Raw genomic sequence first — 15,243 nt, 5'->3', positions numbered from 1 at the left:
CTCATGCGTAGAGGAGCGAGTCGAAAGAGGGTCTGACAGGAGGGCTGGGCTTTTTTGTAGCTCAACGATGGCAGAAAACAAAAAAACACACCGGGCTGTGTGATGCGTTCGCTCTCTCTCTAGAGAGAGTGAGATGTCCCGACGCATCAAACAACGAATGCATTATCAGGCTGGGATAATATGATAAAGAGCCCTTCATTCTATTCTGAGTCACCAGTTCCTAGCAGAACCACTATCCAGACCATCAGGGGTGACAAACATTTTGTTGCTAACGTGAATAGAATACAGCTGACTGTACATGAAAGGCCAAGAAGAAAATACAGATAGGTATTTTTAGAGTAGAGATCAACCTATAAAAACAATTATAAACAGAGTGCTGATTGGCTGATATATCAGACCGTATACCACGGGGACAACAAAACATTTATTTTTACTGCTCCAATTACATTGTTAACCAGTTTATGATAGCAATCAAGCACTTTGGGACTTGTGGTATATGGCCAATATAGCACGACTAAGGGCTTTGTCCAGGTACTCTGCATTATGTCGTGCATAAGAACAGCCCTTAGCCGTGGTATATTGGCCATATACCACACTGCCTTATGGCTTAAATAACAATCAAGTAATTGATAGTAAATTAAGTTGACGATGGGCTAGTCATTAATACAAGGCAAGCACAAGGCTAAAGCACAGTGCCAAATAAATTAACTCCAGCTCAGGGCAAGCTAACTTGCTAACTAAGTGGCTAGTAATTGATAGTAAATTAAACTAGCTTACAAGATTAGGCTTCTTGGTTACAGCAGAGAGCATCAATCCTGGATCAAGATCCCTGCTGCCTAAATGTGTTTTGTACGTCAATGTTTATTTCTTTACGCTTGGAATGAAATGGTGCCACTTCTGTGCACTACCGGTAATATCGTATACCCCGGTATGGTACAGAAAATCTGGATACCACCCAACCCTTCTTGCACACAAATAAATCCAACAGAGAGACCGGCTAGAATATGACGAGGGCATCCCTGCAGAGTAATCAGTGCTGCAGTATTCCCTCAAACACACACAGGCTTTTAAAAAAGGTCATTCTATAGACTCCAAGTAGCGGAAATCGATGCTGTAAAAGTACCCGTCTGCAGAGTCCGAACACAGCACACCGGGGTGTCTCAATCTCATCAGGCTCTCGTTTCATCTGAGCTGGGCTCCCACAAGGCCCTGGGGTTTGGTTGTTGGTTGGCATGCGAGCCTAGGTGGAGGAGGGAGAGTACGTGTGCTGATGGGAGAGAGCGGCTAGGCCATGTCAATATGGAAAAAACAAGCGTCGATGTTGTCATGGGAAGGCGGACGTGGAGAATGGTGGGTTTACACTACGAGACTAATGAGTGAAGTATCCTAACTGCTATATGGGAAGGCGGACGTGGAGAATGGTGGGTTTACACTACGAGACTAATGAGTGAAGTATCCTAACTGCTATATGGGAAGGCGGACGTGGAGAATGGTGGGTTTAATCAAAAATCAAATCAAATGTATTTATATAGCCCTTCGTACATCAGCTGATATCTCAAAGTGCTGTACAGAAACCCAGCCTAAAACCCCAAACAGCAAGCAATGCAGGTGTAGAAGCACGGGTTTAGACGAGACTAATGAGTGAAGTATCCTAACTGCTATACTTAAGAGACCCACATCACCATAGATTTGTTTAGAGTCATTTTAGGATTTATTAAACAAATAAAAATCACTTCTTAATAGACAAAATGTCTTGGCTAAATAAAGAAAAATGGAGAGATCTGTTTTGTTCAAAAGCTTTTCATTCATCCGACGTCTGCATTGGCCATGCAGCATTAACGGTGACACGGCCTCAGCAGAAGTCAGGGCATTCATACTCCTTGTGCGTCGCAGAGCTGTTATCAAGGAAGTGAGTGTGTTTATAAAGGATGTACTGCCCCCACCTACCGTCAACAAATCATTTCAATGTGGAGCGATACAGAGCCCTCTGCGTTGTTAAAAGATTTGGGAGGTGCATAGCGATGCAGTACAGGGCTCAAGTTGACCTCTGCATGCCTCTGGAGCCTCCACAATTGCGTCACACCCTCCAGATGGAGCCCCTGACCATATTTTCAAATCAAGCATAAATTGGCTTTCAGTCTAGGCCTCCGCAATGGATTAGTTCGCTGTGTGTGTGTGTTACTGCTCGACTAAAACAATCTCGGTTGAACCAACAGCCTAACAAACAAACAATCGACAAGTCGACTAATTGGGGTCAGCCCTAGAAGACACACACCTTTGATGATGTCATATTGCTGTGTCATATTATGACTGTTCCTTTGATAGAACATGACATGAAGAGAATCAAAGCCAGACGCTTTGATACGCCATGACAGGACACTGTCACTAACTGAAATTATTCCTTCCCCCATCTGGATCCCAGAGCTGCCTGAACATGGGTTGTGTCCCACAGAGCACCCTATTCCCTATATTGTGCACTACTTTTGACCAGGGTCCATTTGGTTCTGGTAAAAAAAAAAAAAAATAGCACACTACGTAGGGAATAGGGTGCTATTTGAGATGCAAGCCCTGGCCTGACAGTTGTCACTGGGAATGATCCACTAGTTGTCACAAGGATTTTTAAGTCAGCCAACTTCTTCAGAAACTTTCTGCCAGGAACATCAAATATAGCAAAAACAACATTTCACTTCACATAACTCATTTCCACATACAGGATAACATGAATGAAGATATTTAGTGTAGTACTTATCTAAAGGTTTAGGGTTTATGTTAAGTAGGCTGCATAAGATAAACGTTCAAATTGTGTGAGTGTTTGTAACCATAGTTATCTAACTAAAATGGAGCTCGTTGTGCTGTGTGTAATTGGCTTGGTGGGTAGGAAAGAAAGGAAGCCTGCTCTGTGCTCCTTGATGAAGAGTGTGGTGTGTGTGCTCTCGTCTCTCTGCAGCTGTGAGAGCCTGGTTGCATCCCAAATGGAACCTTAGTGCACTGTATAGGGACTACTTTTCAAATGGCACCTTATTCCCTACATAGTGCACTACTTTTGACCAGAACCCTATTGGCCCTGGTCAAAAGGAGTGCACTCTAAAAGGGGATAGGGTGCGTTTTGAAGCCCCTGGGCCCTGAGGAGAGACGAAATGGCTGGAGGACAGGAAATGAGAGGCACATTCATTAGATACAATGCGTGTAAGGGAGAGACAAAAAAACTAAAAGACATCCTGCCTTCTTTGAGGTGCAGAGGGAAGGGAGCGCCTCAGAAGCAGCAGTGTCTGTGTGTGTAAAAGCGTGCTCTAAACATGCCAGGGGGGGGGGGATACTGTTTCTGATGAATATGAGACTGGATTACCACAGGGGAAAAGGCATACTGTTTGTAATCTCATCCATTAGTCATAAACATTATCCACCCCTTGAATTACCTAATTAGTTATGATCTCAACAGGGGTTCTCCCCGGTAAGGAATACTATGGAGGCGATATTACGACAAGATAGGCCTAATACTTCTCACTTGGTTGCAAATTATAACCCTTCCCCCTATTTAAAATATGCAGAATCTTTGCACTACAGTCATTGTGATTTTCCTACTTAGGTTACCGTTAACCAACAAAACACTTAATTTACTACAGCCTAGGCTAAGTATTAGGTTAAACCCTATTTAGTAAGGAGGATGCAATAGCCTGCTCTCTCTACGGCGCTATATAGTCCAGGAAGGAAATAAGAACAATACAGGTCAACAATGAATGCCGCTGTGGCCCCAAGAATTACTGTGACGTTGGCCCAGTGGTTCCATTTTACAGTCAATACGATGGTGTGTTCTCTTCTTGCCAGAGTGAGGAGCAACAGAAACATATCTCCCAGGAATTACTGTGACGTTGGCCCAGTGGTTCCATTTTACAGTCAATACGATGGTGTGTTCTCTTCTTGCCAGAGTGAGGAGCAACAGAAACATATCCCCCAAGAATTACTGTGACGTTGGCCCAGTGGTTCCATTTTACAGTCAATACGATGGTGTGTTTTCTTCTTGCCAGAGTGAGGAGCAACAGAAACATATCTCCCAAGAATTACTGTGACGTTGGCCCAGTGGTTCCATTTTACAGTCAATACGATGGTGTGTTTTCTTCTTGCCAGAGTGAGGAGCAACAGAAACATATCTCCCAGGAATTACTGTGACGTTGGCCCAGTGGTTCCATTTTACAGTCAATACGATGGTGTGTTCTCTTCTTGCCAGAGTGAGGAGCAACAGAAACATATCTCCCAGGAATTACTGTGACGTTGGCCCAGTGGTTCCATTTTACAGTCAATACGATGGTGTGTTCTCTTCTTGCCAGAGTGAGGAGCAACAGAAACATATCCCCCAAGAATTACTGTGACGTTGGCCCAGTGGTTCCATTTTACAGTCAATACGATGGTGTGTTTTCTTCTTGCCAGAGTGAGGAGCAACAGAAACATATCTCCCAAGAATTACTGTGACGTTGGCCCAGTGGTTCCATTTTACAGTCAATACGATGGTGTGTTTTCTTCTTGCCAGAGTGAGGAGCAACAGAAACATATCTCCCAAGAATTACTGTGACGTTGGCCCAGTGGTTCCATTTTACAGTCAATACGATGGTGTGTTCTCTTCTTGCCAGAGTGAGGAGCAACAGAAACATATCTCCCAAGAATTACTGTGACGTTGGCCCAGTGGTTCCATTTTACAGTCAATACGATGGTGTGTTCTCTTCTTGCCAGAGTGAGGAGCAACAGAAACATATCTCCCAGGAATTATGCTGATCCCACCACCCTAATGTTCTCTACGGTAAGAAGCATCGTTCACCGAGTCCAAATCGGGCCAGTGTTGTCTGAATTATGCTGATCCCACCACCCTAATGTTCTCTACGGTAAGAAGCATCGTTCACCGAGTCCAAATCGGGCCAGTGTTGTCTGAATTATGCTGATCCCACCACCCTAAAGTTCTCTACGGTAAGAAGCATCGTTCACCGAGTCCAAATCGGGCCAGTGTTGTCTGAATTATGCTGATCCCACCACCCTAATGTTCTCTACGGTAAGAAGCATCGTTCACCGAGTCCAAATCGGGCCAGTGTTGTCTGAATTATGCTGATCCCACCACCCTAATGTTCTCTACGGTAAGAAGCATCGTTCACCGAGTCCAAATCGGGCCAGTGTTGTCTGAATTATGCTGATCCCACCACCCTAATGTTCTCTACGGTAAGAAGCATCGTTCACCGAGTCCAAATCGGGCCAGTGTTGTCTGAATTATGCTGATCCCACCACCCTAATGTTCTCTACGGTAAGAAGCATCGTTCACCGAGTCCAAATCGGGCCAGTGTTGTCTGAATTATGCTGATCCCACCACCCTAATGTTCTCTACGGTAAGAAGCATCGTTCACCGAGTCCAAATCGGGCCAGTGTTGTCTGAGATATTGTATGTGACAAACAAACAAACAAACATACTAGCGGATGGAGACAGATGCACAGCCCCCTCCCTGATTTCATCGTGGGGGACAATAAAAACTGGAAGTTGCAACAGGAACAAACTGAACTGAATCACAAGAGTTCTAACGACCATAAAAATTATATTTTACAGGTGATGACATTGCTATCCACATTACACAATGAATAAATGTGACTCATTAACCGTTAACAGCATCAATGTCTGGTTAGATCATGGAACGGAGACACTAGCTCAACCGTGACAATTATTTAAACTTGAACATTACCCTTTTTGTTTAACGCGTTTTCTTATTTGCTATCTAAATCCCTAAGCCAAACCCAGGCTGATACTGTATCTGCAGCTACACTAAATCCCTAAGCCAAACCCAGGCTGATACTGTATCTGCAGCTACACTAAATCCCTAAGCCAAACCCAGGCTGATACTGTATCTGCAGCTACACTAAATCCCTAAGCCAAACCCAGGCTGATACTGTATCTGCAGCTACACTAAATCCCTAAGCCAAACCCAGGCTGATACTGTATCTGCAGCTACACTAAATCCCTAAGCCAAACCCAGGCTGATACTGTATCTGCAGCTACACTAAATCCCTAAGCCAAACCCAGGCTGATACTGTATCTGCAGCTACACTAAATCCCTAAGCCAAACCCAGGCTGATACTGTATCTGCAGCTACACTAAATCCCTAAGCCAAACCCAGGCTGATACTGTATCTGCAGCTACACTAAATCCCTAAGCCAAACCCAGGCTGATACTGTATCTGCAGCTACACTAAATCCCTAAGCCAAACCCAGGCTGATACTGTATCTGCAGCTACACTAAATCCCTAAGCCAAACCCAGGCTGATACTGTATCTGCAGCTACACTAAATCCCTAAGCCAAACCCAGGCTGATACTGTATCTGCAGCTACACTAAATCCCTAAGCCAAACCCAGGCTGATACTGTATCTGCAGCTACACTAAATCCCTAAGCCAAACCCAGGCTGATACTGTATCTGCAGCTACACTAAATCCCTAAGCCAAACCCAGGCTGATACTGTATCTGCAGCTACACTAAATCCCTAAGCCAAACCCAGGCTGATACTGTATCTGCAGCTACACTAAATCCCTAAGCCAAACCCAGGCTGATACTGTATCTGCAGCTACACTAAATCCCTAAGCCAAACCCAGGCTGATACTGTATCTGCAGCTACACTAAATCCCTAAGCCAAACCCAGGCTGATACTGTATCTGCAGCTACACTAAATCCCTAAGCCAAACCCGGGCTGATACTGTATCTGCAGCTACACTAAATCCCTAAGCCAAACCCGGGCTGATACTGTATCTGCAGCTACACTAAATCCCTAAGCCAAACCCGGGCTGATACTGTATCTGCAGCTACACTAAATCCCTAAGCCAAACCCGGGCTGATACTGTATCTGCAGCTACACTAAATCCCTAAGCCAAACCCGGGCTGATACTGTATCTGCAGCTACACTAAATCCCTAAGCCAAACCCGGGCTGATACTGTATCTGCAGCTACACTAAATCCCTAAGCCAAACCCGGGCTGATACTGTATCTGCAGCTACACTAAATCCCTAAGCCAAACCCGGGCTGATACTGTATCTGCAGCTACACTAAATCCCTAAGCCAAACCCGGGCTGATACTGTATCTGCAGCTACACTAAATCCCTAAGCCAAACCCGGGCTGATACTGTATCTGCAGCTACACTAAATCCCTAAGCCAAACCCGGGCTGATACTGTATCTGCAGCTACACTAAATCCCTAAGCCAAACCCGGGCTGATACTGTATCTGCAGCTACACTAAATCCCTAAGCCAAACCCGGGCTGATACTGTATCTGCAGCTACACTAAATCCCTAAGCCAAACCCGGGCTGATACTGTATCTGCAGCTACACTAAATCCCTAAGCCAAACCCGGGCTGATACTGTATCTGCAGCTACACTAAATCCCTAAGCCAAACCCGGGCTGATACTGTATCTGCAGCTACACTAAATCCCTAAGCCAAACCCGGGCTGATACTGTATCTGCAGCTACACTAAATCCCTAAGCCAAACCCGGGCTGATACTGTATCTGCAGCTACACTAAATCCCTAAGCCAAACCCGGGCTGATACTGTATCTGCAGCTACACTAAATCCCTAAGCCAAACCCGGGCTGATACTGTATCTGCAGCTACACTAAATCCCTAAGCCAAACCCGGGCTGATACTGTATCTGCAGCTACACTAAATCCCTAAGCCAAACCCGGGCTGATACTGTATCTGCAGCTACACTAAATCCCTAAGCCAAACCCGGGCTGATACTGTATCTGCAGCTACACTAAATCCCTAAGCCAAACCCGGGCTGATACTGTATCTGCAGCTACACTAAATCCCTAAGCCAAACCCGGGCTGATACTGTATCTGCAGCTACACTAAATCCCTAAGCCAAACCCGGGCTGATACTGTATCTGCAGCTACACTAAATCCCTAAGCCAAACCCGGGCTGATACTGTATCTGCAGCTACACTAAATCCCTAAGCCAAACCCGGGCTGATACTGTATCTGCAGCTACACTAAATCCCTAAGCCAAACCCGGGCTGATACTGTATCTGCAGCTACACTAAATCCCTAAGCCAAACCCGGGCTGATACTGTATCTGCAGCTACACTAAATCCCTAAGCCAAACCCGGGCTGATACTGTATCTGCAGCTACACTAAATCCCTAAGCCAAACCCGGGCTGATACTGTATCTGCAGCTACACTAAATCCCTAAGCCAAACCCGGGCTGATACTGTATCTGCAGCTACACTAAATCCCTAAGCCAAACCCGGGCTGATACTGTATCTGCAGCTACACTAAATCCCTAAGCCAAACCCAGGCTGATACTGTATCTGCAGCTACACTAAATCCCTAAGCCAAACCCAGGCTGATACTGTATCTGCAGCTACACTAAATCCCTAAGCCAAACCCAGGCTGATACTGTATCTGCAGCTACACTAAATCCCTAAGCCAAACCCAGGCTGATACTGTATCTGCAGCTACACTAAATCCCTAAGCCAAACCCAGGCTGATACTGTATCTGCAGCTACACTAAATCCCTAAGCCAAACCCAGGCTGATACTGTATCTGCAGCTACACTAAATCCCTAAGCCAAACCCAGGCTGATACTGTATCTGCAGCTACACTAAATCCCTAAGCCAAACCCAGGCTGATACTGTATCTGCAGCTACACTAAATCCCTAAGCCAAACCCAGGCTGATACTGTATCTGCAGCTACACTAAATCCCTAAGCCAAACCCAGGCTGATACTGTATCTGCAGCTACACTAAAAGGGTGCGCCAGCCACTTTCCCCCTCAGTGTGAAATATCTGGTTGCAGAGTAGCAGGTAGCATAGCCCTAGGCTTACTAAATTCACTGAGTTAGCAGTATTTTACATTTGCTCAAGAGCAGACCGACTACGCAGACCTGATCGAGTGAATTGTTAATAGATAGAGTGGCACATTCAGCACTTAGCTAAGGGTAGAGCCGGCAGACCCCCTGCCTCACACACCCAAAAGTGAGACTGAGGCAAACCCCAAACTCAGCTCCAAACCTACTGAGATAAAAGGATGTTTCATCAGTGTTGGACAAGTAACAGAGGAAGACTTTCCCCAGCTAAGGGAAGCACAGAGACCCTCACTCAAATGCCCAAAATAGAGAGGCAAACCCCAACCAGCTCCAAAGCTACTGGAAAGGGTGTAGACAGTCTCAGATACTGCGAGTAAGACTGATGACACATACTGCAAGACTCTCCCTAGCAATGACTAATAGCTAATGACTGACTAAGCTTGTACCAAAAATATACCAAAGCAAGTCCCTACATGCTGAGTCCGTACACGCATTTATTACAAGGAAATGGAAAGGCAACATCGCAAAAACACTCTACAAAAGCAGTAAGCTCTCAGACTGAATAACAAATCAACCCTTAGCCCGCATGCTCTAGGCATTTGATTAGATCAGAGAGGATTAGATTGGTGTAAGCAATATGGCAACAATTCCACAGTCTATCAGAGGGCAAGATAGGCACTACCAGCCTACTCCCATCCTGTCAGATCAACACAAAAGGATAGAGGCTAGGGGTTGATTTGGGATTCAGGAAAGGATACACAATCTTGTCCTTACTTACATTTGAGTCATTGAGCAGACGCTCTTATCCAGAGCGACTTACAGTTAGTGCATTCATCTTAATAGCTAAGTGAGACAATCACAGTAAGTACCATAAAGACTTTAAATCAGCAAAGTCAGTACTAGCAGGAAAAGACAAATGAAAGTTTTTTTTTTTAATTGTTGGGGAAGGAGTGGGGGGATAAAACAGATGTCTTATTTACGATAGTCTACTTCATGGGCAAGGGAGTAGGGAGCCCCCATAGCCAGTCATCTCCCCATTAGCATGCATGGTATAGCACCATCCGTCCTCCAGGGAGGCACTGGCATACTGAAGCCAACCCAGGGAGCGCTGCCTGCCTCTGGGGTGAGAAAGAGATGGAGGGGCTGGCCGGTTAGTTGGTATCGCTGCACAGCCAAAATCTCTTTCATTCACATTGAGGCTGAGTCCCAAATGGCACCCTATTCCCCATGTACAGTGCCTCCAGAAAGTATTCATACCCGTTGACTTCCACATTTTATAACAGCATGAAATAAAAATGAATTAATATTTTTAAAAACTCCCCAGTCCTTGCCGATGACAAGCATACCCATAACATGAACTCGGGGGTCTTTTCACAGTCCCCAGGTCAGGAACAAATTCAAGAAAGCGTACAGTATTAGAGACATTATTGTTCCATCTCATATTGCATATTGCATATTGCGAACCGCAAACCTGGTTTCAAAAAACAGATCAAGCAAAACCTCACAACACCTCTCCCCTATTTGACATATATTGTTTGTGTATGTATTGATATGTAGGCTACTTTTTTTGATGTAGTTGTGTCCTTGAGCTGTGGTCTATAAATATTCTGTATTATGTCATGTTTCATGTGGATCCCAGGAAGAGAAGCTGCTGCTTTTGCAACAGCTAATGGGGATCCTAATACAATACCAAAATAACATGATTCAGCCAACAATATGCTTGAAAATATGAGCGGCACACAGTGATGCGTTAGCTCCAAACATAACACTTTGTATTCAGACATTTCTTTACATCTTTTGCAGTTTTACTTTAGTGCCTTATTGCAAACAGGCTTCCTTTTCACTGTCAATTAGGTTAATATTGTGGAGTAACTACAATGTTGCTGATCCGTCTTCTCCCACCATTCAACAATGTTTTAAAGTCACCATTAGCCTCATGGTGAAATCCTTGAGCAGTTTCTTTCCTCTCTGGTAACCGAGTTAGGAAGGACGCCTGTATCTTTGTAGTGACTAGGAGAAATTAATTACACTTTGGATGCTGGATCAATAACTTCAGAATGCTCAAAGGGAAATTCAAAGTCCATGCAACTTATGGGACTTGAGCAAATGTTTACTCCTGAACTTATTTAGTCTTGCCATAACAAAGGGGGTTGAATACTTAGACTCAAGATATTTCAGCTTTAAAAGGTTTTATTAATTGTACATAGTACTTCCGGCGCCGACAGAGATGGCCGCCTCGCTTTGCAGTATTTTGTTTTTTTACGAGTTATTTCTTACATTGGTACCCCAGGTAATCTTAAGTTTCATTACATACAGTCGGGAGGAACTACTGGATATAAGAGCAACGTCAACTACTCTATACCATCTACTCCATCTTGCCTATGCCATTCTGTACCATCACTCATTCATATATCTTTATTTACATATTCTTTATCCCTTTACACTTGTGTGTATAAGGTAGTAGTTTTTGGAATTGTTAGGTTAGATTACTAGTTGGTTATTACTGCATTGTCGGAACTAGAAGCACAAGCATTTCGCTACACTCACATTAACATTAATTATCTGCTAACCATGTGTATGTGACAAATACATTTGATTTGATTTTGATTTGATAATTGTAAAAATGGTCTAAAAACATAGATAATTTCACTTTGACATTATGGGGTATTGTATGCAGGCCAGTGACACAAAAATCCCAATTTAATCCATTTTAAATTCAGGATGTAACAACAAAATGTGGAAATCTGAAAATACTTTTCAGAAGGCACCGTAGTGCACTACATTTGACCAGGGCCCATAGTAATGCACCATATAGGGTGCCATTTGGGACGCATTCTAAGAAAAGAAAATGGGTGGGGGTAGCTGGAAGATAAAGAAGGTCCTGATAAGCTCCCTCTCCTCCCTGCTAAAGGCACTGGGGTGGCTAGATTCATTATATAGGCTACTAGCGTGTAAATTGGCTAGGATGAATAATGCATGGGGTAATCTTCTACTGCCGGCTGTTTGCATCCAAGAAAATATGGCAGTAGTGAATGGGCGGTCATATTGGGTTACTGTTACATTAGACAACATTTCCATAATGCCCAGACAATGTCTGTAAACTAGTAGGTCTATACACAGAACAGTATAGTATCTTCATATAGTACATTAAGATAAGTGTTTCAGGCCACACACACACACACACACACACACACACACGACCATGGGGAGTATATCCCCCATTCTTATCATGCAGCTGCCCTATAATAGGCTCAATATTGTTGTGTGGAAAAACAGGGCCAGTAAGGTTAGAGTTTTTACCTGAGAAACAAAAATCCCCTTGGTACAACTTGGGCAACTAAACCATTATCACATCCACTTTCCTTCTCTTGTTTTCATTTGACTGTCCCTCTTTCTTACAAATGCATTATGAGGAGTATATTGGAGTGTGTTTCCTGACTACATTCACTGCTACATGGAAGAGCGTAGTGCTCCCTAATGTGAGGTGGCACCAGTGACTACCCAGGGGCGCATTGTGGGGTAGAAGACATTGGCAAAGACTGTTGAGAACCAAAATCTTCCTGTGAGTAGAGAAAATCCCTGGGACTTAGATCACCTCTTGTATCCTCAGCCTGCCAGGTCACATCATCCAGTTACACAACCAAGCAGGCTGGCACATCCAACCACTCTGTGTGTGAGCGAGAGAGAGACATTCAGCAGCCTAGCTCAGGATGGCAGCTCCTCTCATGAACAGACTTAGGTTGTGTGAGAAAGTGTCAGTAACCAATTTTTTGGTCAAAACACCTTAAAGGGCATTGGACGAGAGAATCAACTGAGATTCCTTGGACCTCCAATGAGCTTTCAGAGGAATTGATTAAACAAGGACGGAGAAAACAAGGATCTGACAGCAAGTAAATAAGGCCGGGCATTACATGAAATTAAATCAATTAATTAGAATGTATGTTTTTGAACAATATTCCAAATGTTTTTCTTTTATTCGTTTTGAGCTTTTATGTCCGCTTGTTCTCATGTCTTTTTTTGCCTCGTCTCCTTCGCTCCTTCCGTGCTGTATGCACCTTCCCCCTCCCAGACACCAAGCCCCTGCCACTCTCAACAACACAGATGAAAGGTCACGTCTTCCTCTCTAACAAGCAGTTTCAACTCGGTATTTGCGGTTTGGTCCAACATAATCCATCATATGGACACCGAAAAACATTGAGGCATTTTACCGTAATAGAGGAAGAGGTTTTCCAAGCAATGTCCTTTGCATTACCACAAGCAGCAGTTTAGCCACAACTGTTCTACCTTGTTTGCAAGCAAATAGAGCCAAGCTGGCTAGACTTGAAATATAAAGATCAGCTGGCTACTCACTAGCACATGGGCTTGTGCTTGAGATTGTTTATGAGACCTGTGTTCATTTTCTATAATGCCTGCTATAAGAAGTTAGTCATTATTAAGGAATTATTAAGAAATGTGCATTATGCATGGTTGTGGCTAAATTTGTAAACAAAAGGGCATTGTCATAGACGTGAAAGACAGATCAGTGGTTTGTGCAGAAAAAGCATGTTTGAGTTCTGAGATTTTGTTGTTTTTATGTCCAGTTAGCCTTTAATGCAAGTGAGCATCAGGACAGTGTTGCTGCTGCACTCATGCAATTGCAGAGTTTGCAAAAAAATAATAAAATGGGAAATGGATTGATGAAAAAAATGAATAATTCTGCCAGGTAGGCAATAGGCTGCTTTGTAATTAACATTTAATTTGATAGGGTCCTGGGTTAGAGGAAAGGCTGGATTGTGTTCAGTGGGCATGAAACGGAAGGGAAAGCTTAGAAAAAGGAACGGGGAGAGCCTATCTGTACTTATCCAATAGAGTCTGTTTGCATTTTACATTGCAAAATGTTTTGCTACAGTGTCACATAACGAACAAACATGGGTTCTTAGTAAATAATCAAACATCTGTTTTCTGCCTTTTACCTTCATATTAGAGGCTTCCGTCTCCAGTTTGGTCAAGTGGTTTGAGTTGTCCTCAAGCTCTTGTCGAAGGTTGGAGTTCTCCATCTTCAGTATCTCCACTTGCTTCAGCAGCTGATCATAAGATGCTGCAGCCATCTTGGACTACCTCTTGACCTAAGAGGACGAGGACACATTACGACCATTAAGGTTTTCAGCTCCGCCTATCAAACTGCCCATAAAACGGACGTTGCCTAATCGCCATTAATCCATAGGCATTTTCATTAATGTGTAAAATGACATTACAGTCAGAGGTGAGGGAGTGATCATGTCAATTAATATCCATCTCAGAAGAGAAAATAGTGAATTTATCAAGTATTTAATAACCCATCACCATTAATTACATTGATAGCTCCATGGTAAATACATGTTCAGCAATGGTTAGCCTAGATGATCATTTAAAGCTATTTTCTGCTACACAGGCAGGACTTAGGCAAGCCTTGACAGGGCCAGTCGCTCAAGGGCCCAAGCACGTAGCTCAGAATAAGATAGCAGTGGATTGTATTAAAATAAAAGGCATCACTCAAGATTCAATTAAACATTTGAGAAAGTAGGGTCAGATCTAGAAAATCAGAATTGTAAATGCCTGCTACGGCTTTGGGATAAGAACCATTCTAACATACACACAGATTGGAAAACACTAGACTTGTGAATAATAATTCACACCCGGGTAGATTTTGCTTTACTGCATTCCCCCTTCTAGGATTTTGAACAAATGAAACTTGATGAAAGTGATGGCCTAATTATGACAATTCTGGCTTTCACCATAATTGTACTATAGTAGGTTTGTTATTAGGCTACCTTTTAGCTAAATGTCTTCTGAAACAATATTGCATAGACAAGAATAAAAAGAGCATACAAAAGACAAAATGGATGGTCAAATTATTTCAACTGATAATCTTCACTGCAGTGGAAGCCCAATCCACAGGCAGACACTGATGAGATGGGCAGCAGACAGAGCAGAACGGTGCCATCCCACCTGTCAAGTGCTTAATTGCCAAATACCACAGACATGACATCCACTCCATTCTCAATAGACACGGCCATAAGCGGTACTACCTAATTAAATAGAAAACGTATATCATAACGATAAGCAGATTAAGCACATTCTACAACACGATATTGATATTCCACACAACATAGGCCATGTCCCCTGACGTCAAAATCTCTGTGCAATTTAGGGCCAATATGTAGGCTATACACTTGATGTATGAGACTAAAGACCACATACCACACAGTGCATTCCAACTAGGCCACGTTTAAAAAGGCAGGCGTATTAATGTGTTAACCTCGCTCTTGCGGAAATCCGCTGAGAAGACGAGATCTAGAAGACAGAAGATGGGCTCGGCAGCTAAGGGAACACCATTACTCGCGCGCCACACAGCCATGTGAAGACAACTCAACACGACAGAGAGGCACTCGCTCGTCTCGCTAAGG

General features: G+C 43.7%; 1 protein-coding gene across 3 annotated transcripts in view; it reads right to left on the bottom strand.

The window, feature by feature from the left end:
• LOC109868722 (adenomatous polyposis coli protein) overlaps positions 1-15,243 on the bottom strand; it is a 73,124-nt gene that overhangs the window by 28,282 nt on the left and 29,599 nt on the right. For all 3 annotated transcript variants that reach the window (XM_031802355.1, XM_020458447.2, XM_031802354.1), the window contains exon 2: positions 13,771-13,923. In XM_031802355.1, the coding sequence (XP_031658215.1) occupies positions 13,771-13,905 (135 nt within the window). In that variant the 5' untranslated portion in view covers positions 13,906-13,923. The remainder of the gene's footprint in view (positions 1-13,770; positions 13,924-15,243) is intronic.

The sequence above is a fragment of the Oncorhynchus kisutch genome, linkage group LG23 (assembly GCF_002021735.2).
Source record: "Oncorhynchus kisutch isolate 150728-3 linkage group LG23, Okis_V2, whole genome shotgun sequence".
NCBI lineage: Eukaryota > Metazoa > Chordata > Actinopteri > Salmoniformes > Salmonidae > Oncorhynchus > Oncorhynchus kisutch.
Note: the sequence above shows the minus strand (reverse complement) of the source record. Positions and strands in the feature narration are given on the sequence as shown.